Here is a 24,621-nt window from a genome sequence, read left to right on the forward strand (position 1 = left end):
ATCACCCTCTTTCTGGAAGAAACAAGGTGAGACTAGCCGAAGGATCATACATTTCCATAGATGGTCAAGGAACTCTCTCTCTTCCTCTTGATCTTACCCTTTCTGATGTCCTTCATGTTCCAAAATTTTCCATTAATTTGTTCTCTGTTAGTAGTGTTACTAATTCCTTGAATTGCTCAGTGACTTTTTTCCCTTCTCATTGTGTGATTCAGGATCTGGCCTCGAGGACGACGATTGGTAGGGGACGTATGGCTAATGGACTTTACATGCTGGAGAATAAGGCTGGTCTTCATGTTACAGAGTCTATGAGTCAGTCCTGTAAGAAGAAAGTCTATTTATGGCATTGTCATCTTGGTCATTTGTCTTTTGAGTCTTTGAAAGTTGTATTCCCAGAACTGTTTAAGTCAATGTCTGTTTCTGATTTTTCTTGTCAAACGTGTCAGTTAAGTAAACATTGTAAAACTCATTTTCTTCAAAGAAATAGTAAATCTGAATCTCCTTTTCACATTGTTCATTCTGATGTATGGGGCCCTGTTACTTTACCATCTGAGAGTGGCTACAAGTACTGCGAAACAGGGAATAAGTACCAAAAATCATTCAAGATTTCCAGCGGATGGTCTTCACTCAATTTCAATCTGAAATTCAAAATTTTCAATCAGACAATGCAAAAGAATTTTTTCATAGTGACCTCACAGAGTTTTTTGCTTCGCTTGGTTCCCTTCACCGTAGCTCTTGTGCCCACAACAAAATGGTGTGGCCAAACGGAAGAACCGACATCTCCTTGAAGTGGCTTGGGGTTTACTACTTCATATGAATGTTCCCAAACGTTTTTGGCTTGAAGTTGTTCTTTGTTCCACTTACCTTATAAATTGTATGCCCTCTCGTCGGTTAGAGTACAAAGCCCCACATCAACTTCTCTTTCCAAAGGCTCCTCTTCTTTCTATTCCTCCTCGTGTCTTTGGTTGCCGGTGTTTTGTCCAAAATCTGTCTCCCACCCGTGGGAAATTGGATTCTCATGTTATCTCTTGCATATTTCTTGGTTACTCCTTCACTCAAAAGGGATACCGTTGTTTTGATCCTGTTTCTCGGAAATTCTATGTCTCCATGGATGTTTCTTTCTTTGAAGATGAGCCTTTCTTTCTTGTTTCTCCTCAGGGGGAGTGTAGGCATGAGGAGAAACTGGTTCAGCTTCCCTCTCTCCTTGACCCTCCGCCTTTTCGTGTTTTTTCTCGTCGTCGCAAAGGCCAACCAAATTCAAGAGCTGTGGAGAATCCGGAAGTTGTACCTTCAGGGCCATCAGACTCCTCGGGGGAGGATCATACTCACTCAGGTATTTTGGCTCCCAATGATGTCCTTGAATCTATTGAAAATGCTTCCTCTACTGCTAATGATCTTGACCGTCCTATTGCTCACAGGAAGGGTGTTAGATTGTGCACCACTAAACATCCCATTTCCAACTTTGTCTCCTATGAGAACATTTCGTCCTCATTCCGTGCTTTCCTTACCTCTATTGATAGTGTCCCTATCCCTAAGAATGTGACAGAAGCTCTTTCAGTTCCTGAATGGACAAATGCCATGAAGGAAGAAATTAATGCCCTTCACAAAAATGGCACATGGGAACTTGTTGATCTTCCTAAGGGAAAGGTTCCAGTTGGATTTAAATGGGTGTTCACAGTCAAGCATAAGGCTGATGGAACAGTGGAAAGGTATAAAGATCGCTTAGTGGCAAAGGGATTTACTCAAGTGCATGGAGTTTGAAGAAAACTAAAGAGAGGAGAGCTGAGAGTTCGGCAATGAGGGTCTGAGAATGAGAGTTTCGAACTACTCTCTCATCACCCTAACACTATTTTATTTAGATATATTTGAATAATTACAAGGAGGCCCTTAGTTGGGCAAGAATTTACAAAGAACTTAATATTGACAGGATGGGCCCAGAATAAGGCCCATCACAAAAAAAAAAAAAAAAAAAAAAAAACATAAATAACAAGAAAGAATAAACAACCTATGGGTCATTCGGCCCATCTTCTCTACACTCCCCCTAAAGCTGAGCATAGATGTCAATCATGCCAAGCTTGCTGGTATCATGCTGAAGTTTTGCCTTGCGAATGCCTTTGGTGAGAAAATCTGCCAACTGTCCTTCAGATGTGTTGAAAGGAAGACACACTTCACCCGAAGAGACCCTTTCCCTAATGAAGTGTCCATCAACTTCAATATGCTTGGTTCTATCATGTTGCACTGGGTTGTGAGCAATGTTGATAGCAACCTGATTATCACAATACAACATCATTGGCTTGTCATATTCAACTCCAAGTTCTTCCATCAAAGATTTTAGCCATAATAATTCAGAAACTCCATGTGCCATGGCCCTGTATTCTGCTTCAGCAGAAGATCGAGCAACAACCGATTGTTTTTGCTTCTCCAAGAAACAACATTACCAGCTGTCAAGCTGCAATACCCAGATGTATATCCTCTGTCATCAATGTTCCCGGCCCAATCAGCATCCGTGTAGGCTTCAAGTTTCATATGACCATGCTTGGCAAACGGAATACCCTTTCCTGGGGAGCCCTTCAAATAACATAGGATTCTCTCTGCAGCTGCCATATGAGTGTCTCGGGGAGCATGCATGAATAGGCTAATGCAACTAACTGCATATGCAATATCTGGCCGAGTCATGCATAGGTACAAAAGTTTCCCAAGAAGTCTCTGAAAGATTCCTTTGTCTTCTAACAATGTCCCTTCTGAGGCTGAGAGTTTATGGATCATATCAATAGGAGTAGCAACTGGTCTAGCACCCATCTTTCCAGTTTCAGAGAGCAAGTCAAGAACACACTTCCTTTGGGAGATAAGAATCCCATCCTTGGATCAAGCCACTTTTATGCCAAGAAAGTATCTCAATTCCCCCAAATCTTTAATCTCAAACTCTGTATGGAGAAAAGATTTTAGATCATGAATTCCTGAAGCATACCTTCCCTTTCATATCAGTTCCATACATCCCTGGAGAAAGAGACATGTAAACCTCCTCATGTAATTCACCATTCAGAAATGCATTCTTCACATCCAATTGATAAAGGGGCCAGTCAAAATGAGCAGCTAAAGATAGAAGAACCCTCACAGATGTCATCTTGGCAACAGGTGCAAAGGTCTCTAAATAATCAATTCCATATGTCTGTGTATAGCCTTTTGCAACCAGCCTGGCCTTGTACTTTTCAATGGTGCCATCAGCTCGGTATTTGATAGTAAAGACCCACTTGCAACAAATTGGATCCTTCCCTCAGGCAAATCCACCACTTCCCATGTGTCATTCTTGTGTAGGGCATCAATTTCAGATCTCATAGCATCCTGATAAACAGTTTTGTATGCCCTTAGCTTCAATCCGATTTGATGTACTTTTGACATTTAGTGTAAATAAATAAAGTGCATGTTTGATTCATGTTGTTTGGTTTAATTCTGTGTAAGACCCTAAAACTGGACACTTATAGAGACTCGTGTTAGTTTTAAATTTTCACAGCCATTGGATAAGTCTGGGGAAATTTATCCTGCCAAGGCTGATACTAGTGTGCCACCAAGTGTTGGGATGACCTGTCTCGGGCACCAGGGTAAGACCCAAGGCACATGCAGTATGGGATTACTTGAATCCTTGAACCGGACCAGATTTCCAGTATTGCCCTGGACCTTGGAGACAGATGGGCAAAACTGGAAAGTTACACCTGACCCCTAGACTCGATTATGATACTTCACTAGGTGTCGGATCAGGTTGTCATTGACATGCCAATCAGTGAGATCCTTGGTGGGGATCAGAACCTGGGTATGTTGGGACAGTCTGAGAATTCATCGGAGTGGGTGATCATAGTGACAGGATCAGCCCCTTTGTTGGACAAAGGTAATGATCGGGAATGCACTCTCTCTGATGGAAACCAAACTGCCGGCAGTTGATTTCAATCGTTGGAATTTTGTTTTGCAAAATTTATATATGAAATATATATATGTATAGTTTCAAAATGTTTGCAAATGGTTTTAATTCCCAGGATCCATGTGAGTAGAGAGTGCGGCACTGTTCCTTGCAGCCGAGGGAGAGGTCCTCTCTTGTCGGGCAGTGCTAGATCATTAAGGGCTGAGAGGTTAAGTGTAAGACCATTTAGGATAATACCTGATGGGCTAATCTTGCACTTGCCCACAGTCCCTGGGTTTTTATAAGATGGCTTGGCCCAGGGACCACTTAATGTAAGTGTTGGGCCCATAGGGTCCATGTGATGGGCTCAGGGGTTCACTGAGCTTTTCAGTGAATTCGGCTGGGCCTTGTAATAAAGGCTGGGCCGAACCCATGTGGCTGGTGTGTAGATCAATGCTTGGGTCCCACGCCATACAAAGAAACCCAACTGGGCAGCAGATTGGAAACTAGTTAAACACTGAACACTTAATGGGCCGAAAGCCCATTTCGAGCTGGGCTGATATGATCACCCATCTATGGGGCGAATCTGAGATTAATGTTAGTAAAAGGATTGGGCCTTTAACCTTATCTACTCTGGGAGACCAAATTCAAGTCAGATTTGAATTTGGTAACCTCCTGATAAGATCAGGAGTAAGCTAACTTAATCTGCAGATAGGATTAAGATAATCCCCTATCCAAATACTGATTTGGATTGGGATAACTCCTAATTAGGAGGTTTCTTAATCAAGAAGAAAGAGGAGAAACCCTAAGAGAAATATATCAGATTTCGAACCTAGGGTGTGAGCAAGCAAGAAAGCTTCCTGCGAATTGAGATAGGATCTCATACAGACTCCAGAGAGAAGAGAAGCAGTTCAGCCATCTTCGTCCCAGGAGTTCTCCTCCAGCTGCCGCCATTCCCTCTTGCAAGATTTGATCTTTGCAGCAGTAGGAAGTCAAGAAATCAGTTCTTGACATCATTCTTGCAAGAAAGACTGAAAAAGATTCAGTGTTCAGAGTTTCCAGAGGGTTCTTGCGAAGGATCCAGTGTGTAGGACGCACCCTGCTGGTTCCGTTCCACCCACAGCTGTGTCATCTTCAGCAGGAGCAGATCTTGGTGTCTTCTTTGGGCGTGAACACCAACTTTGGGAGATACTGTTTCTCCGAATCAGGTATAATCCTCCATTTTTCTTTTTGGTTCAGATCTGGTTCAATTATGGTTCCAGTAGAATCCTTGAACATTGTATTCTAAATTTAGGGAATGTGATTCCTAGTTGGGAGAAGGTAGGAAAATTTTTGAAATTCGCCCACCCATTCCGCAACCTTTATGGCATCCATTAGATGGATCCTACCGTTCTTTCACATCCCTCCATTCTGGAATCTTAAGAGCTTCTGACACAGACCTGGGAATAGGATGAGAAGCAACAGAAGAGAGATAGGCAAAGTATGAAGGTGAAAGCAAACTGTAAGAAAGGTGCTTGGAAATACAGTGTGCAGTGCACTTCCGTTTTCCTTTTCTAACAGCAATGGGAATATCAAGGTCAGGGAAGGATGAATCCAAAAGTGCTGAATCAGTACCTGTTGTCTCTTCTGTGACTGGAAGTGTATGAGGCTCATGTGTTGTAGGAGAAACAACCTGCACATTTCTGGATCTTTGCCTTTGATACACCTTGGGATTGAGGATAGGATGAGGAGGTAGAGTACTGGGACAAGAAGAATGAAACGACTGATCCACCCTTGATACATTTGAAGGAGAAGCAGACACATCAAGAGACTCAACAGGGACAGGAAGAGGAAGAGCAAACACCTGTGACAAATCCTCCCCCAGTGGACAATGTCCTTCTGGAGAGGAACCATAAAAGGGGGAAAGCTCATCAAAGGTGACATCCAATGAGACATACCAATTGCCAGACTTTGGATCAAAACAACAATAACCCTTCTGTGTGGGGGAATAACCAAGGAAGATACACTTTTAAGCTTTGGGTTCAAATTTATGCCTTTGGACACTTGGAACATGTATATAACAGGTGCAGCCAAAGACACAAATAGGAACAGGAAAAAGGTCCTTGTTTGGATGAAGAAGAGTGAAGGGAGACTTAAACCCCAAAAGCCTGGATGGCATATGGTTTACAAGGTAGGTAGCAGTAAGAACAGCATCACCCCAAAACCTGGTAGGAACATGTGAGGCAAATAAGATACTTCTTGCAACTTCAACAATATGCCTATTTTTCATCTCAGCAACCCCATTCTATTCTGGGGTCCTAGCACATGAGCTTTGATGAATAACCCCCATGTCAGAAAGATAGCAGGATAGATTTTTCTCAAAGTATTCTTTTGCATTGTCCGATCTGAAGATTTTAATCCTGGTATCAAATTGGGTTAGAACAAACTCATGGAATTGTTTTACAAGTCTTGGAACTTCATCACGGGATTTCATCAGGAATATCCAAGTGAACTGAGAAAAGTCATCAATAAACAGGATAAAATATTTGTAGCCACCCATGGAGGGTAAGTGGTAAGATCCCCACACATCAGAATGCACAATATTAAAAGGAATAGAAGATCTTTTATTGCTCAAAGGATAATTGTTTCTACAATGCTTTGACAATTCACAAGACTCACAATGAAGACTGGACAAACTAATTCCCTTAAACTGTTTAGGGAATAGATGACTCAAGGCAGAAAAAGACAGATGACCAAAACGACAATGACACAACATAATCCGACTAACAGACTCTGAAGAAACAGATCCGAGAGCAACATTCCCAAGATGATCAGTGCATTGTCCCGGAGTATTAAGCAGGTATATTCCGTTCGCCTCATGGCCACTCCCAATCACCTTCTGAGACTCCAGATCCTGAAAAACACAGTAGGAAGGAAAAAAGGTTAACAACAGTTTAGTGACTTGGTTAAACTACTCACAGACAACAGATTTGTATTTAGTTTATGTACATGGAGGGCAGAAGGTAGGAACAAGGAATCCGTAGACTTGATGGTTTCCTTACCAGAGATACGGGCAAGTGAACCATCAGCTAAAGTGATTTTATCACGTCCAGGAAGTAAGTCATATGAAACAAACTTGGTAAACAGATTGGTCATATGGTCAGAAGCACCTGAGTCAATAATCCAAGGGATCTTGAGATTACCTGAAGTGGTAGCATGATTGGCAGAAGCCCTTATACCTGAATGAGCAAATGCAGAAGAAGTAGAATTTCCTGAAGGGTTGGAAGGAGAGGTCACATCACTCAGCTGATTGATCATCTTCCCAAACTTTTCATATTCTGCTCTCATGGTTGCCAACTGTGCAGAAGCAGACATCTCTTCACTATCTGGCCCGACAGCTACATTTGCACTTCCTAATCTTTTACTATCATGTTTTTTCTGAAACCAAATGGAAACAAGATTCTGATGTAATTTCCAGCACTTGTCTTTGGTGTGCTTTGGCTTCTTGCAGTACTCACATATAACTTCTTTCTTTCCTGTGCCACCAGAATTCCCTTTAGGTTTAATCCCCATATTGGCAAAGTGATCATTAATATCAGCCCCTTGAACCTGGACAGCCCTTCTGCTCTCTTCACTACTCACCAATGCATAAGCTTGTGACAAAGAGACACACTCCTTGGAAAGAATATTCTGTTTTGTGGTATCATATTCTGGGTTTAGTCCAGTTAAGAACTCAAATACCATGTTCCTTTCAACCAACTTTTTGTAGGTCTCTGCATCATTGGTGGTGTCCCAAGTTACAGCTTCTATTAGGTCAATCTCTTGCCATAGGAACTTTAGGGTTGAGAAATATACAGCAAGAGGTTTCTCCCCTTGCCTTAAATTCTTTACATCACTTCTCAATTTATATGCCCGGGCCACATTGAGTTTTTGGGAATAGGTTTCTGCAACACTGTCCCAAATTTCTTTTGCTGAATTCATCCATAGGTAGTGTTGACTGATTTGTGGCTGCATTAAGTTCACAAGCCACCCAATGACATTGTAATTTTCTTGCATCCACTTCTCGTAGGATGGATCATCTTCTGGGGGAGCCTTCTTACTCCCTAAAATGAACCCCCACTTTCCTCTACTACATACATGAATCTTTACTGATTGTGACCATGCCAAATAATTAGTTCCATCAAGTTTAACTGTGGTCATAGTCAATAAGCAATCACTTGGAGTCCCCTGAACCAGTCCATATTCAGCACCACTTTTGTTTTCAAACTCTGAGGAGTACATCATGTAAACACTCCAAATATGATTTCAGATAACTTCTACAAGTATACTGAGTAAGGACAAGCAATAACAGAGTTCAGCCGGCCACAAGAAGGCAATACACAGAGTTCAGCCTTCAAGAAGTAAACAGAAACTTCTAGGTACTCAGCCGAAGAGCCTTTTCAAATCTGGACTTCAAGGAAAAATCTCACTTGGTATTGTTGAAACAGCCCCTTTTACAAACACAGTGTGGGCAATAGAGACAACCCCACTGTCAAAAAGAAAAAGACTCCAAGAACAGTTCGTACAGCCCCCCAAAAACAGCCAAGTATAAGTAACAATCCACAGCCTTGTTACAAGGATGTTTCGGCAGTTTTGACAGTCCAAGAAGGAGTGAAAAAAACAGCCCAGAAATTTCTGGGTTAAACCAGATTCAATGGCAGCCGAAGGTAGTACAGAACAACCAGGGTTTTCAGACACTTCAACAGTCCAAATACAGTCGAAAGCAATACAAAATAACCAGAAGAAAACTGAACCCAGAAATCTGAGCACAACTTACAGTTTCGAGCTTCAAACCAGAACCGAACTGTTCCCCTTCCCCTTTTTGTCTTTTCTTTGATTCTTCCTGGCCACCGAACCACTTCTCCAAGAGATTTGAGTCTTGGGCAATTCCAATGACCTCCAAGAATTAGGCAACATGAGTTAAGCTTCCAGCCCTAGGATATTGAAGTTCAGGTATGCTGTGATACCATGAAGAAAACTGAGGAGAGGAGAGCTGAGAGTTCGACAACGAGGGTCTGAGAATGAGAGTTTCAAACTACTCTCTCTCAGCACCCTAACACTATTTTATTTAGATATATTTGAATACTTACAAGGAGGCCCTTAGTTGGGAAAGAATTTACAAAGAACTTAATATTGATAGGATGGGCCCAGAATAAGGCCCATTACAGAAAAAAAAACATAAATAACAAGAAAGAATAAACAACCTATGGGTCGTTCGGCCCATCTTCTCTACAGAGTTGATTATGTAGAAACTTTTGCCCCTGTTGCCAAGATGAACTCCATTAGAGTCCTTTTCTCTCTTGCGGCTAATCTGGATTGGGATTTACACCAGCTTGACATCAAGAATGCATTCTTGAATGGTGATCTTGAAGAGGAAGTTTACATGATACAACCTCTTGGTTTTTTGGCTCAAGGCAATGAACAAAAAGCGTGCAAGTTGAAGAAGTCTTTATACGGGCTGAAACAATCACCAAGAGCTTGGTTCAGTAGATTCCATGTGGCAGTTCAGTAGAAAGGATACAGGCAATGTCTATCAGATCACACACTGTTTGTAAAAGAGGAGAAGGTAAAATTGCTGCTCTAATTGTATATGTGGATGACATAATTGTTACTGGTGACTGGGAGGATGAAATTCAAAGGTTGAAGTTTTTTCTTGTCACTCAGTTTGAAGTGAAGGATCTAGGACCTGCCAGGTACTTCCTTGGAATTGAAGTCGCCCAATCAAAGAAGGGTATCTTCATTTCTCAAAGGAAATATGTCCTAGATTTACTTCAGGACACTGGGAAGATGGGGGTGAAGCCAGTTGACTCTTCCATTGACCCCAACCATAAATTAGGTGACAGCCGTGGTGAACCTCTCAAGGATGTGAAACAGTTTCAGAGGCTTGTAGGGAGATTGTTATACCTTTCTATGACTCGCCCAGACATTGCATATGTTGTTGGTGTCCTCAGTCAGTTCATGCATGCTCCTAGGTCTTCTCATCTTGAAGCAGCAGAGAGAATCCTCCGATATCTAAAGAAGTATCCGGGTACTGACTTGTTATTTCAAAAGCACGGACATTTAAAAATTGAAGTTTATACAGATGCAGATTGGACTGGATCCCAAAGTGACAGAAAGTCTACCAGTGGCTACTGCACCTTTATAGGAGGGAACCTTGTTACATGGAGGAGTAAAAAGCAAAATGTGGTGGCTAGATCCAGTGCTGAAGCTGAATATCGTGCTATGGCCCACGGGGTTGCTGAAAGCATATGGATAAAGAATTTGTTGGGTGAGTTGGGTTTCCTAGTGGCCAAACCTATAACTCTATTCTGTGATAACAAAGTAGCTATAAGCATTGCTGCCAATCCAGTGCTACATGATAGAACAAAACACATCGAAGTTGACAAGCATTTTATCAGAGAGAAAGTTATCACAGGCGAAGTGTGTACTCCCTATGTCACTTCTGAGAACCAGCTTGCAGACATCTTTACAAAGGGTTTAAACCTTTCCAGACATCATGATCTTTGTGACAAGTTGGGCATGATTGATATCTATGCTCCAACTTGAGGGGGAGTGTTGACAGTTGTTTTGTGTACTCAGGTTTAGTACCACAAGGGTACTGTTGTAATTTCTCTCTTGTTTATATTGTACGACTGGGCCAGTATAAATAATAACTCTTACACTCGCCCCCAGTATTCTGGAGGGTTTTCAGTCCACTCGACTCCCCTCTCTTCTCTCTTCTCCTCTCCTCTCTTCTCTTGCTCTTGCTTAACAGTATGGAACCCAAAATAAGTGCCAACTTTATGTTCTTAGATATAGCTAAGGACATATGGGAACATGCCAAGATGCTTTATTCTGGGCAGGATAATACCACAAGGGTATATCAGCTCTATTAGGAGTATTTCGATCTGCAGCAAGGGAATAAAACCCAAGAAGAGTACTATGCCAGTATGAAGAACCTCATAAATGAACTCAATGTCTATCATCCCCTCACTCCAGATGTTAAGGTTCAGCAACAACAGAGGGAACAACTAGATGTCACGAGGTTCTTAGTGGGGTTGAAATCAGAATATGAACCAGTTAGGGCCCAAATATTAGGGGGCTCTACTCTTCCTACACTTGAGGAAGTGTTTGCATGGCTTCGTAGGATTTCTTTAGGGCCTACAGAGAATCCCACACAGTTTGACAGATCAGCATTTGTGATAGCCAAAGGAGGTGGACATGGTACTAAAGGGGGAGGACATGCCTCCCGAGGAGGTCGTGGTGGTTCCGTATTTGGCCGTGGTGGTGGTCGTGACTCAGGGGGAGGCCGTGGTAAAGGAAAAAGTCACTCTACAAGGAAGTGTACCCATTGTGGCAGGGACAGACATTCGGTGAATTTCTGTTATGATCTTCATGGCCCTCCTTCTACATGGGCCAATCATGCAGTAGCTGGTGAGGTTGATGTTAGTGATAACCAACAAGCAGGTCTAACTCCTTCCACATCTACATCTGTTTTCGGGAAGGAGATGGTGAGTGTACCGCGTGATGAGTATGAGCGGTTCCTCCAGACTACTTCACAGCATACTACTGCCACCCTTGCCCACTCAGGTATAGCTTGTCTGTCATCCAAACCCTCTCTTTGGATTATTGACTCTGGAGCCTCTGATCACATGACCGGGACTCTAGGTGTGTTCTCTTCCCTCTCTGAAATTTCCACATCTCAAACTATTACCCTTGCCAACGGTTCCTCTTCTCCCATCTGTGGTGTTGGTAATGTTGACACGGCTTCTCTTTCTTTATCATCTGTTCTATATGTCCCCAAGTTTCCATTCAATCTTATGTCTGTTAGTAAATTAACCAAGAATCTTAATTGCTCTATTACATTTTTCCCTTCCTTTTTTGTTTTTCAGGATCTCAAGACGGGGAAGAAGATTGGTGGGGGGCATGAAGCTAGTGGATTGTATTACCTTGACGGTGGTGGATCATCAGTTGCATTTCAAACTTCACTCACTCCTCTACAGTGGCATTGTCGACTAGGACATCCATCTCTCAAGGCACTCAAGATACTAGTTCCGTCTTTGAGTCATTTGTTGTCTTTACAGTGTGAGTCGTGTCAGTATGGGAAACATCGTCGTGTTCCCTTCAGTCCTAGAGTTGAAAGTCGCATGCTGAGTCCTTTTTCTTTGGTTCATTCAGATGTTTGGGGCCCGATTAAAATAGTCTTATAATGGTTACAAGTATTTTGTCACTTTTATTGATGGTTGTTCAAGGATGACATGGATTTATTTAATGAAAGAAAGGAGTGAATTATTTTCCATTTTTCAAAAATTCCATGCTGAAATACGTACACAATTTGGTGTTCTAATCAAAGTTCTTCGTTCAGATAATGGTGATGAATACTTTCTTACTTCCTTTCAACAGTATTTAGAACAACATGGCATCATTCATCAAACTTCATGTGCATCCACTCCTCAACAAAATGGGGTGGTTGAACGAAAGAACCGTCATCTCCTTGAAACTGCTCGGTCTATTCTTCATCATATGAATGTTCCTAAACGTTTTTGGAGTGATGTTGTACTTACTGCGTGTTTCCTTATTAATCGGATGCCCTCCTTCATTCTTCATGGTCGGTCTCCCTTCTCTATCTTGTTCCCCACCTTGTCTCCCTTTCCATTAACACCTCGTATCTTTGGCTGTGTGTGCTTTGTTCACAATCTGAGTCCTGGAATAGACAAGCTGGATGCACGCTCTACTAAGTGTGTCTTTCTTGGCTACTCTCGAACTCAAAAATGGTACAAATGTTACAATCCCATTACTCGGAAGTGCTATGCCTGTCCTGATGTCACCTTTTTTGAGTCTGTCCCCTTCTTCTCGGGACCTGAAGTATCCGTATCATCACCTTTGCTTCCTCTTCCTCTTCTAGTCAGTGATCCTGTTCCGGGTGCTTTAGTTGGGGTTGACCCTTCACCTCCTCCAGTGCAGATCCCTACTGAACGACCACCGATCCGACACGTGTATACTCATCGAAAGACACTGGCTCCTCCAGCTTCTACCTTGTCTGCAGATCCTGTTGTCCCTGAGCCTTCAGGACTTGATCTTCCCATTGCTTTACGAAAAGGTAAACGTAGTTGTACCCTCCATCCCATTCCCAATTTTGTTTTAGTATCTCGCCTTTCCGCTTCACATAGCCAGTTTGTTTCACTATTGTCATCTATTTCGATACCTAAGAATGTCCGAGAGGCTCTTAGCTCACCTGGGTGGAGGCAAGCAATGGAGGAGGAACTCTCTGCCCTTCAGCATACTCACACGTGGGAGATCACTACTCTTCCACCTGGTAAGCATGTTGTGGGTTGTAAATGGGTGTATACTGTTAAATACTTGCCAGATGGTAGTGTGGAGCGTCTGAAGGCCAGACTTGTTGCTAAAGGTTATTTACAGTTGTATGGGGTGGACTATATGGAGACCTTCTCTCCAGTGGCTAAGATTGGCTCTGTCCGTGTCTTAATTTCCCTGGCAGTTATGTATGATTGGCCCTTGTTTCAACTTGACATTAAAAATGCCTTCCTTCATGGTGACCTTATGGAGGAGGTATATATGGAGCAACCACCTGGGTTTGTTGATCAGGGGGAGGATGGTAAGGTGTGCAGACTGAAAAAGGCAATTTATGGGTTGAAACAATCGCCTCGTGCCTGGTTTGGGAAGTTTAGTGAAGTGGTGAAGAATTTTGTAATGAAACAATGCGAAGTTGACTACTCAGTGTTCAACTATGATTCAGAAGCCGGAAAGATTTTATTAGTGGTCTATGTGGATGATATTGTCATAACTGGTAGTGACAAATTGGGGATCGATAAACTAAAGGTCTTTTTGCAAAATCCCTTTCAAACAAAAGACCTTGGAACATTGAAGTATTTCTTGGGTATAGAAGTTGCTAGATCAAGACAAGGTGTAAACCTGTGCCAAAGAAAATATGTTCTTGATCTGCTGGATGAAACAGGACTGTTAGGTGCAAAACCGACTGAAACTCCCATGGAACCAAATGCTAAGTTGAGCAGTGATACAAGGGAAATATTTGATGATCCTGGAAGGTATAGACGACTAGTGGGGAAGCTGAACTATTTGACTATCACGAGACCAGACATCTCCTTTGCAGTCAGTGTGGTGAGCCAATTTATGCAGAACCCTCGGATACCTCACTGGGATGCAGTTCTTAGAATTGCAAGGTACCTGAAGGGAGCTCCAGGCCATGGGATATTGTACAAACCAGGAGGAAAACTTGAAGTAATTGGGTATACAGATGCAGATTGGGCAGGTTCTGTGTCTGATAGAAGATCTACTACAGGTTATTGCACATTTCTTTGAGGAAATCTTGTGAAATGGAGGAGTAAGAAGCAGACGGTTGTGGCAAGGAGTAGTGCTGAAGCTGAATACAGGGCCATGGCACACACTACATGTGAATTAGTATGGTTGAGGAATCTCCTACAAGAAATCGGATTCTCCATGGATAGACCTATGAAATTGTACTGTGACAACCAAGGTGCACTCCACATCTCATCCAACCCTGTTTTTCATGAGAGAACAAAGCACATAGAGATTGATTGCCACTTTGTGAGGGAGAAGGTCCTTACTGGAGAGATAAGCACAGAACATGTGGGCTCAGGTGATCAGTGGGCAGATTTGTTTACAAAAGGCGTAAGCTTAGGGAGAGTGAACTATATATGTAACAAGTTGGGATTATATGACATATATTCTCTACCTTGAGGGGGAGTGTTAGAGCTAGCCGAATAAGGGTAGATTAGTCAATTTGTTTCTGTTAAGTTATGTGCTTATGTGGCAGTCTTAATAGAGACTTCCTGTCCCATACTTAAGTGGGGGCAGTTTAGTCTTTGTACCACTAATTAGAGACTAATCCATATTAAGGGTCGACTGATAGGGTTTAACCTATCAAGTTCCACTATTCTCTTCATCTTCTTCTTCTTCTCTTCTCCTGGTTCGGACTACTGTAGCTACAGAAATAACACGTTGGTTAGGCAGGCACATAAGCAACTAAGCGCTCCCCTGTTGCCTATGTTCGCCTTGGCTCCTAGAAAACTATGGTATAGACCATTTTATCTCACATCATCTTTCTTACAGTGGATTAAACTAGTACAGGAAATAAGAAAACTTGGGGTTAAATTAGTTGATACACCCATTGACCAAAATCATAGAATTAATGCTTCAGATGGGTGAGCTAGTAAAGGATGTTGGGAGCTATCAAAGATTAGTGGGCTGGTGGTTAGTGTGGTGAGTCACTACATGCATGCCCCATGAGTTCAACACTGGGAAGCTATTGACAAGATTCTTGCCTATCTGAAAGGACATCCAGGCAAAGGGATATTATTTGCTGACCATGGACATTTGAATTGGAAGCTTACATAGATGTTGATTGGGTCATTAGTTAGTCTTATTGGGCACAAGGCCCATTAGTTGAAGTTATTTTTTTGAAGTTGCTTTTATGTTATAAACAGTAGCCACCCCATTAAGGGCATTTTAGTCTTTATAAAAAGTAGTCGCCTCGTCAAGTTCTTTGATCTTCCTCTTTAATGCATCTAGGTTTAAATCTCTACCTTTTCCTTCTCTCATTTTTACTAACTTATAAATTTCATTTTCTCCCTCTTTATTACCTAATTTAAGATATAATTAACCATTGTTGACTAAATTTTGATTGCAAATGAGAGATATAGAGGAGATGAAGAGGTCTAAGTGTAAGGGTTGGGTTTGTAAAATAGATTAGAATAAGGCTTTTGACTTTGTTGATTGGTCCCTTCTAGACCTTATTCTTGATAAATGTGGATTTGGAGTGTAATGGAGGAAATGAATGGTTAAAAGTATGCCTGCAGTCGTGTCATTACTCAATTCTTGTGAATGGGAGTTCTAAAGATTTCGTCTTGTCTAGAAGAGGTCTTAGACAAAGATCCTCTCTTCCCTTTCCTATTTACCATCTTTGTGGATGTTCTTAACAGGTCCTTAGTGAAAGTAGACAATTTGGGTCTCTTTTAAGGTTTGAGAATAGGCATATATCAAGTAATTGTGCCCCACTTATTGTTTGCTGATGACATCATCATTTTCGAGATAGTGAGGAAGTAGGGGTGAAAAACATTAATCTCTTTCTGAAGTTCTTTGAGAAAATAACCAATCTAAGGTGAATTGTTGTTTTAAAAGCATAAGGCACAAAACAAGCACAAGGGGCATTTTGTGCCCAAGGCACAAGGCAAGGCACGTGCCTTTTCGAAGCAAGGCACAAAATGCAAAAAACAAATAAAAAAATTAAAATATAAACATAATATTAATTAAAAATGTAAACTTAAATTTTAAAATAAATGTTTAAAAACTATCATATCAAATTAAAATTCATAAACATAACTTGTAAAACATATTCAAAATGAAAATTTAAAATAAAATCAAACATAACATTTAAAGCATATTCAAGCATGTAAGTTCTCAATCTCTTTATTTTTTCTCAATTGCATTACTTCAAATAGCAAATGTAATGTTAAACATTTTGCATTCCTGATTCTACAAGTCGCTTTTGTATCAACCCCCTATTTTCTAATGTTGTTCATTCATTCATTCATCCTAATGAAATATATTTTTAAAATAATTAAAATTATAAAATCATTTTTTCATAGATATTAAGAATTTAAGACCTTGATATGGAATTATCTGGGTTTGCCTTGATTAGGGGTCAACCCTAATTAAAATTATAAGATCATTTTTTTCATAGATATTAAGAATTTACCCATTGAATTTGTTTCAAGTAACATATGTCAGGTTATCCAAGGAGTCGACCCTAACCCAGCCAGAAGTGAAGTTAGGTAGGCAAAAGTCACCCTTAACCCTAACTCAATCGTTAACCTGATGGACCTGACATTTTCAGGTTGGGTTAGGGTTGCATTTGGGTTAACCCAGCCCAAGTTGCATCCCTATATCAGATGGACCCCCCATCCCAAGGCAACATGAAGCTGAATTTCAATTGGTGCAGCATATGAAATCTTGAATTGGTAGGTATTGGAGGAGTGTTCAAAAATGAAGGAAACATTGTGCTATGTTCTCAGGAGCCATCAGGGTTGGAGCCTCAACTAAAGCAGAATTGTGATTAATTTTATACAGGGTAAGTCAAGCCAAAGCTATGAATATCAGAAACTTGATTGTTGAAGGGGACTCCAAAGTGGTAGTTGGTTGGATAATGAGTAATTAGGAGGTTCCTTGGAAGCACAGATATGATGTAGGAGAGTTAAGAATCATCATGTGCAAAGTGGTAGTAGTTGTTTCTTGGATTCTAAGGTCTGCAAATGGGCTGGATGATGGGTTGGCAAAACAAGGGGCTACAAGGGACAGATTGTATTGGGGTCAAGTGATGTAACTTTACTACTTTTGTTGCTTCTTGTTCTTTTGTTTTCTTGTCTTGTTAGCTGATGCTAAAAAGCCCCATGGGTGTATCGTTAATCATGGACTTATTAAATATCAATAAAAATCTTCCTATTGCACATGAAAAAAAAATGAAAACTTTCTACATTTTTAGTCTTTTGTCGATCTTTATAGCAATCTTGTTTTACTTTGATTACATTTTGAACATCTTCATTCCACCCCCAAGTTTTTTATCACTTCGCCATTTTTTAGATTATCCTAAAATGTTTTTTTGTTATTCTTTTTATACAGTTGGCCATTTCAAACTACATATTTCTTCATCTAACTTCCTTTTTTTACTTTGCCTCTAAATTGTACTAGTTTTTCTCCTTTTAGATTAGCCCACCTAATTGTTGAACACCTATTTTCTACTCTATTTCTCTTCCATTTTTTTTAAATATGCACTTACACCACCATTATGTTATGTGGCTAATCTTTCCTTTATAACTTTTCAATCTTTACCATTATTCATTCTATCCTCCTAGTAAGGTAAAAATCTATTTGACTTAAATTTGATCCACTTTTAAATGTTATTAAATGTTCATCCATTTTTTATATGTTGCAGTAGCATTAGTAATTGCAAATTTTAAAATTGTATTTGTTATTTTATTCCTCCCCATGTGCATTTGAATCTCATCCTATAAAATTCTTCTCTTCACTTGGAATTTCTTGGATTAGTCCTTCTAAGTTTTCCCAAAATTTTCTAAACCCATTTGAGGTGCATGAGCACTAATTATGTTAACTGTTTCCTCCCCTAAACTAAATCTTATTAAAATGGTTCTATCACCAACTCTTTTAACATTTACAATTTCATTTCCATCATTCACTTCTCCAATGTACCACGGATTATAGCCATCAATTTATTTAGATTTTCCCCTCCCATTTAAATTCCTATAAGCATGCAATATTAATCCATCTCCTCTTCATTGCGTCTACTAATACCATAATTTTTTCTATTAATGTTCCTATGTTCCAAGTGTCATTGTTGGCAGAAATTTCAATTGTACAAATATAAGAAAAATTTCAGAAATGTTGAAAATGTCATATATAAATATAGTAAAAATAGTAGGCATGGAAACACTGTAAATTATGTAGAAATATACAATATTATTTTATGAAATGATAAAAAAGCATAGAAACACCCTTTTATATTATTATCATGTTCTAAACCATCAAACAAAGCCATGAAACTAAGGTTAATAGGCAAAACAATGCTCTATGAAGTTGTCCTGCAGACTTTAAGAACTAAAACTACATAATAGAGTGAGTTCAAGCAAAACTTAGACACATAGAAAGTGAAAATGATTCTAATAGGTCAAAGGTTAACCAAATAATTTATTACATGGACAAAAGCTAAGAGTTAACGTCACTCTAAAAAGAAGTTAAGATGGCTCAAAGTGGTCATCATCTGTTTTTGTCTTTAATATAACTTATCTTCAATACTATTGCCAAGTCACCATGTTATAATCCTATCTCATGTACTCCACATAGCATTGGTAGTTTTTATTGGGGAATATGTCAATTCCAGCAATATTTTGTTTTTGTACCTATGGAAATGGAAATATGTCATGGAAATATTAGGAGAAGCAATAGAGAACGAGAGATAAAGTGAAAAGATGGACCAGACCATATAACTTATTTAAAGTTAAAAGAAATGACTAGATGGTTCCTATAAAGAATAAAGGCAGAATTCTGTATAAAAAAAAGACTCTGGCACAATCTGATCACCTACTTACCAATAAAATGGCTATAACATTCCCATAACACTTTAGGTTCACAAGATCTTGGTTTCATTGGAGTAACTAAGAAATTTGTTTTATGAAACCAAAACCTTGTCAAAATTTCAACTTTAATTTTAATTTAACTCCTATAACATAGGTTGCGAGAAAATGGCAAACTTGAATTTGAATTTCTTAAAAATCTAGAAAGAATTCAAATAAGACCCTTAAAACTTGTTTGACTGTTTAGGCTAATCAAGCAAATAGCTGCACAATAAAAGAACCAAAATAACCTTAAGACATCAAGATTTACCTGAATTAGAAAAATAAAGAAAAATTAAGAAACTGTTACTAGAAGAGGAACCAAGTGAAATTGATTTCTTTCTCCATAGTATCTTTCCCTTCTACATGTTCCATAATTTTCCATTGAAAAAAGGAATTTGTTTCAAGTAACATATGCCTTAAGGGAGATCATTCCATCCATAGGACAAAGAAGTCAACTCTTGTCCAGCTTTCATGGTGTCTGGAATGCTATTAGCTACATCCTGATGTTGGTATTGATTTTGTCAAGTAGTCAATTGTTTCACTCCTTTGTCCATCTCTTGTGCTAGAACACTAGATTCAAGCTTTCACAGCTTTTACCTTGTTGCTTCCCCCTCTTCCTGATTAGTTTGGTCAAGTGACTGGGAAACAGCTTATGCTACCATTTTTAATTCCTCATTAAGACTTATCTATGGTGCAGTGGTTCATTTTTTCAGTTTATCACTGATCCCATATTGATCCTATGTTACAAACATAGCCTCTTAATCACTTTAAGAAATACCTGAAGCATGTATTAATTTTTACCTTTTGATTTCTGACTAACAGGATCCGCTACCTTCTTATTGCGAGAATGTTGCGATTAATAAGGCTTTTGATGCACGTTCAACGCTACAGAGCTTTTATAGCAACATTCTTGACCCTGATACCAAGTTTGATGCCATACCTTGGGACTCTCTTCTGTATTCTGTGCATTTATTGCTCCCTTGGTTTACAGGTATAGGGAAGGATACTTCTCATAATATTTTTTGTTCTTGAAGAGACTAGATATCTAAATTATCTTGATTCCCTAATGTTAATTTACAAATTATTACTTAATATTACAACAAGAAAGTTGTCATGTAGATTGTGACTGTGAATGGTCAATCTAAGGTTCTTACCATCCCAAGCACATACCTACATGTACTTTGTTCATATTTTACCATTATAAAAAGTATAAATAAAACATTTGGTATTTAGTCATAATAATTATTTCTTTGCACTTTGAGTTTTATGGTGTCAATTATGGTGTCAGCTTTTCCTTCTGTTCATTTTATCAGTATTTTTTTGGTAATGTGAGAATGCTGTCTGAATCTGAACACATTAATCTTTTCCATCTAAAGTGTTTTTTTCTCCAGAATTTCCGTAACATATTTTCCCTAATTTCTAGGTTTTTGGTGGGATTGTGAATGCTGGAAATTCTGATCTGGATGGAACAGATCTTGCTGAAAATGAGTATCCTGTGTTATTGACAAAGTTTTCTTTCATTCTATTGCAGCACTACAATTTACTTCCAAGCATAATGTATCTGATAATGATTCATCTTATTACAGAATTTCATATTCTCTTCTACTTCATGGGACATAAATAATTGTAGATGTTTCTGGAATGCTAACTGCTGATAAACTGTTCATAACTTCAACGGCAGAACCATTTGTGCAAATTTGTTTGGTTTCTTGTATATTAATCTCTTCTTGAAAGTTTCAATTCCTTGAACCAATTTTCTTGACAAGATCAGCTATCTTCTTTTCAATTTTAATGACTATCCAAATGGTATGGTGACTCTTTTCAATTTGTTAGTCATGGGAAATTGGCAAGTGTGGATGCAGGTATAACAAATATCTGAGTTGCCATAATATTTTGTTGTTTTATTTGGTGAATGCTGCCTCCTATCTCATGAATTCATCATCATCATCATCATCTAAGCCTTATCCCAACTATATGAGTTCGGTTACATAAATCCTGTTTTGTCATTCCATTCTGTTTAATACCATATTCATTGTGAATTGCATCTCATAATTTTTTTTTTAATTATCACAACATTTTTTTGGGTGTACAGGGTGGTTTATGTTGTTTGCTGGTGACATATTATTAATTAATGAAACTAGATGGGGATTAAATGTAAATTTTAAAATTAGATTCATGAAAAAATGCCTTAGAACAAGAGGTTATAAAATAAGTAGGACAAAAATAGAATATATGCAAACTTTAATAATAATAATAATAGGAGTGGAAATCAGGGTGTATTTATGATTGAATACCAACAAATATCTCAATGTGACCTCCTTTGTTACCTTGGTTCAACAATCCATGGCAAGGGAAATACCAAGGAAGAAGGCACCAACAGAACTAGAGCAGGATTGGAAAAAGGAGAGAGGCATCTATAGTCCTATTTGATAGAAGAATACCAATTAGGTTAGCAGGGAAATTTTATAAAACAATTATAAGGTCAGCAATGTTGTTTGGAGCAGAGTGTTAAGTAGTCAAGAAACAACATGTTGAAAAAATTAGTGTAGAAAAAATGGAAATGTTGAGATGGATGAGTGGGAAAACTAGAAAGGATAGTATCAGAAATGAATTTATTCAAAGGAATCTAGGAGATAGATGATAAAATGAGGTAAAGTAAACTAAGAAGGTTAGGTCATGCACAGAGAAGATCATCTACAGAACTGATGAGAAATTATTAAAGAAATTAAGAGCTCATAATTTAAAACAGATATGATACCTCCCTTAGAAAGATGGTTCTGTTATCTATATAGTTGAGACACAGCTTAGTTGAGTTGAGTTGAGAGATAGGATTATCATTGATCTTAACACATCAAGGCACACAGCTAATATGTGATTTTTCCAATCATACTCATTGAAATTCATCCACAAAATGTTTTTATTTCTCTCTCTAAGAAACTTATTGTTAGAGTCGGCTGTACAAGGGTAGTGCAGTCCCTTTATGTTTAGTTATATGTGTACTGCTCTGGTGACGTGGCTCTCACTTAAGTGAGGGCACAATGGTAATACTTGTATATCTTAGAAGAGTATAAATAAAAGAAGGGCTGACTAGAGGTTTTGAGATTTTCTCTCTAGTTCGGTTGTGACTTTTCTCCTTTTTCTTCTCTTTCTCCTCCTCTCTCTCTTTTCCTTCTTTTTTTTCTGATCTGAACATATACGAACATCTAATCTGAGTTTTATCATGGTATCAGAGCCACGATAATCAGTTCAGATCAGTTGTCTCCTTTTCTCTTTGTTCTGCGCATTCCTCTCTAGGGTTTTGCAGAATTCTCATTGATATTTAGAGAGTTTTCCAGAAAGGAAGAAAAGGACTGGTCGTTTTCTCCTTTTGGGGGTTTCCATGCCTCCAATGAGTGCAGTCGTTGTGGTTTTGTGTGGTTGGTAGAAAACCCTCTACTCGCAATTCGAAGAGGGCTGGTTTTGTGATGGTGACAGTGCAGATTTGGTACCCTCTACTTGACAGGTACATGATCTTCGAACTAAGTTGTGGTATGTAGCAAGTTTCTTTTATATGTTGCAGAACTGAAAATATTATTCGTGAGGTGTGTTGTGAGGGTTTCTAGTGCTAACAGTAAACGGAAACAGTAGTGCTGTTGCTAAAAGTGATGAACAGTTGTGAATATTATTGCTGAAACAGTGGTGAATAGTGTGAGTATTGCTGCTGAAACCTGGTACTAGGAACCCTAGTGGTGTTCAGTCATTCGTGTGGAGTGTGGTGATTTATTAGGGCAGTAGAGTAACAATTTAGTGGTACAACCTCCCACTGTTTTTTTGTGCAGTCATGGGAGACGGCAGTGAATACAAATCAAGTGTGATGGTGCCTTCTGATTATTTGAATGTGCAGATGACCTCTATAAAACTAAATGGTGAGAATTATGTCCCTTGGGCTAAGTCCTTTGAAGTTTTCCTGAAAGCCAAAAAGAAAGTGAAACATGTGAGGGAAGATAAACCCTCAATTGATTCTTCAGGATATGATGAATGGGAGCAGGAGGATGCTCAAATTATGACTTGGTTATGGAACAACATGGAGTCCAAAATTAGTGTGAACTTCATGTTTTTAGATACAGCCAAGGAAGTCTGGGATCAAGAGTATGAGCGGTTCATTCAGGGTACATCTCAACAGAACACAACTACCCTTGCACACACAGGTACGGCTTGTCTGGCATCCACATCTTCCCGTTGGATTATAGATTATGGAGCTTCCGATCATATGACTAGAACTCCAGGTGTGTTTTCATCCATTTCTCCATCCTGCACTTCCCAATCTGTTACTCTTGCCAATGGCTCTACATCAGCCATATGTGGTGTTGGTAATGTTGAGACTGACTCATTATCCCTCTCCTCAGTTTTATATGTTCCAAAGTTTCCCTTTAACCTGATGTTTGTTAGTAAATTGACTCAGTCTCTTAATTGCTCAATAAATTTTTACCCTTCCTCTTGTGTGTTTCAGGATCTCAAGACGGGGATGAAGATTGGTGGAGGGCATGAAACTGGTGGACTGTATTATCTTGATGGAGGTGGTTCGGCAACAGCTCTTCAGTCATCTCTCTCCCCTCATCAGTGGCACTACAGACTTGGTCATTCGTCTCTTAGAGCTCTTCAATTACTTGTTTCGTCGTTGCGTCATCTTTCTAATTTAAATTGTGAGTCGTGTCAGTTTGGGAAACATCATCGTGTCTCCTTTAGTCCTAGAGTTGATAGTCGTACATCGAGTCCTTTTTCTCTTGTCCATTCGGACATCTGGGGTCCAAACAGAGTAGTGTCTTATAATGGTTACAAGTACTTTGTAATTTTTGTTGATGACTATTCAAGGATAACATGGCTTTACCTTATGAAAGAAAAGAGTGAATTGTTTTCTATCTTCTAGAAATTTTATGCTAAAATTTGCAATCAATTTGGTGTACATATTAAAATTCTTCGTTCTGATAATGGCCGTGAGTATTTTTCCACACACTTTCAAGAATATTTAGAACAACACGGCATTATCCATCAAACCTCATGTACCTACACCCCTCAACAAAATGGGGTGGCTGAAAGAAAAAACCGTCACCTTTTGGAAACTACTCAGTCCCTCTTACATCAGATGAATGTCCCCAAACCCTTTTGGAGTGATGTTGTACTCACATCTTGCTTTCTTATTAACCGCATGCCCATGTTTATCCTTGAAGGTCAGTTCCCTTTCTCTGTTCTGTTTCCCACGTTGTCTCCTTTTTCCCTTACTCCCAGAGTTTTTGGGTGCGTGTGTTTCGTTCATAATCTTGGGCCTGGAATGGACAAGTTAGATCCTAGATCCACTAAGTGTGTCTTTCTTGGCTATGCTAGGACTCAAAAAGGGTATAAGTGTTATAATCCTCGATCCCAGCATTCTTTTGTGTGTTCTGATGTTACATTTTTTGAGTCTGTTCCTTTCTTCTCCAAGTCGGATACTTCTTCTCCTCTGTTGCCATCACCCTCTCTTCTAGTTCCTGTTGAGGATCCCATTCCTCTTGTTCCGGTCGTGACCCTGTC

At 39.4% G+C, this 24,621-nt stretch overlaps 1 protein-coding gene across 2 annotated transcripts in view; it reads left to right on the forward strand.

Annotated features, from left to right (window-relative positions):
- TPC1 (two-pore channel 1) overlaps positions 1 to 24,621 on the forward strand; it is a 178,907-nt gene that overhangs the window by 130,386 nt on the left and 23,900 nt on the right. For both annotated transcript variants that reach the window (XM_088886857.1, XM_088886858.1), the window contains 3 exons: positions 19,897 to 20,065; positions 20,498 to 20,562; positions 20,846 to 20,936. In XM_088886857.1, the coding sequence (XP_088742983.1) occupies positions 19,897 to 20,065; positions 20,498 to 20,562; positions 20,846 to 20,936 (325 nt within the window). The remainder of the gene's footprint in view (positions 1 to 19,896; positions 20,066 to 20,497; positions 20,563 to 20,845; positions 20,937 to 24,621) is intronic.

This window comes from Nelumbo nucifera, chromosome 1, assembly GCF_055504915.1.
Source record: "Nelumbo nucifera cultivar China Antique chromosome 1, China Antique-T2T, whole genome shotgun sequence".
NCBI lineage: Eukaryota > Viridiplantae > Streptophyta > Magnoliopsida > Proteales > Nelumbonaceae > Nelumbo > Nelumbo nucifera.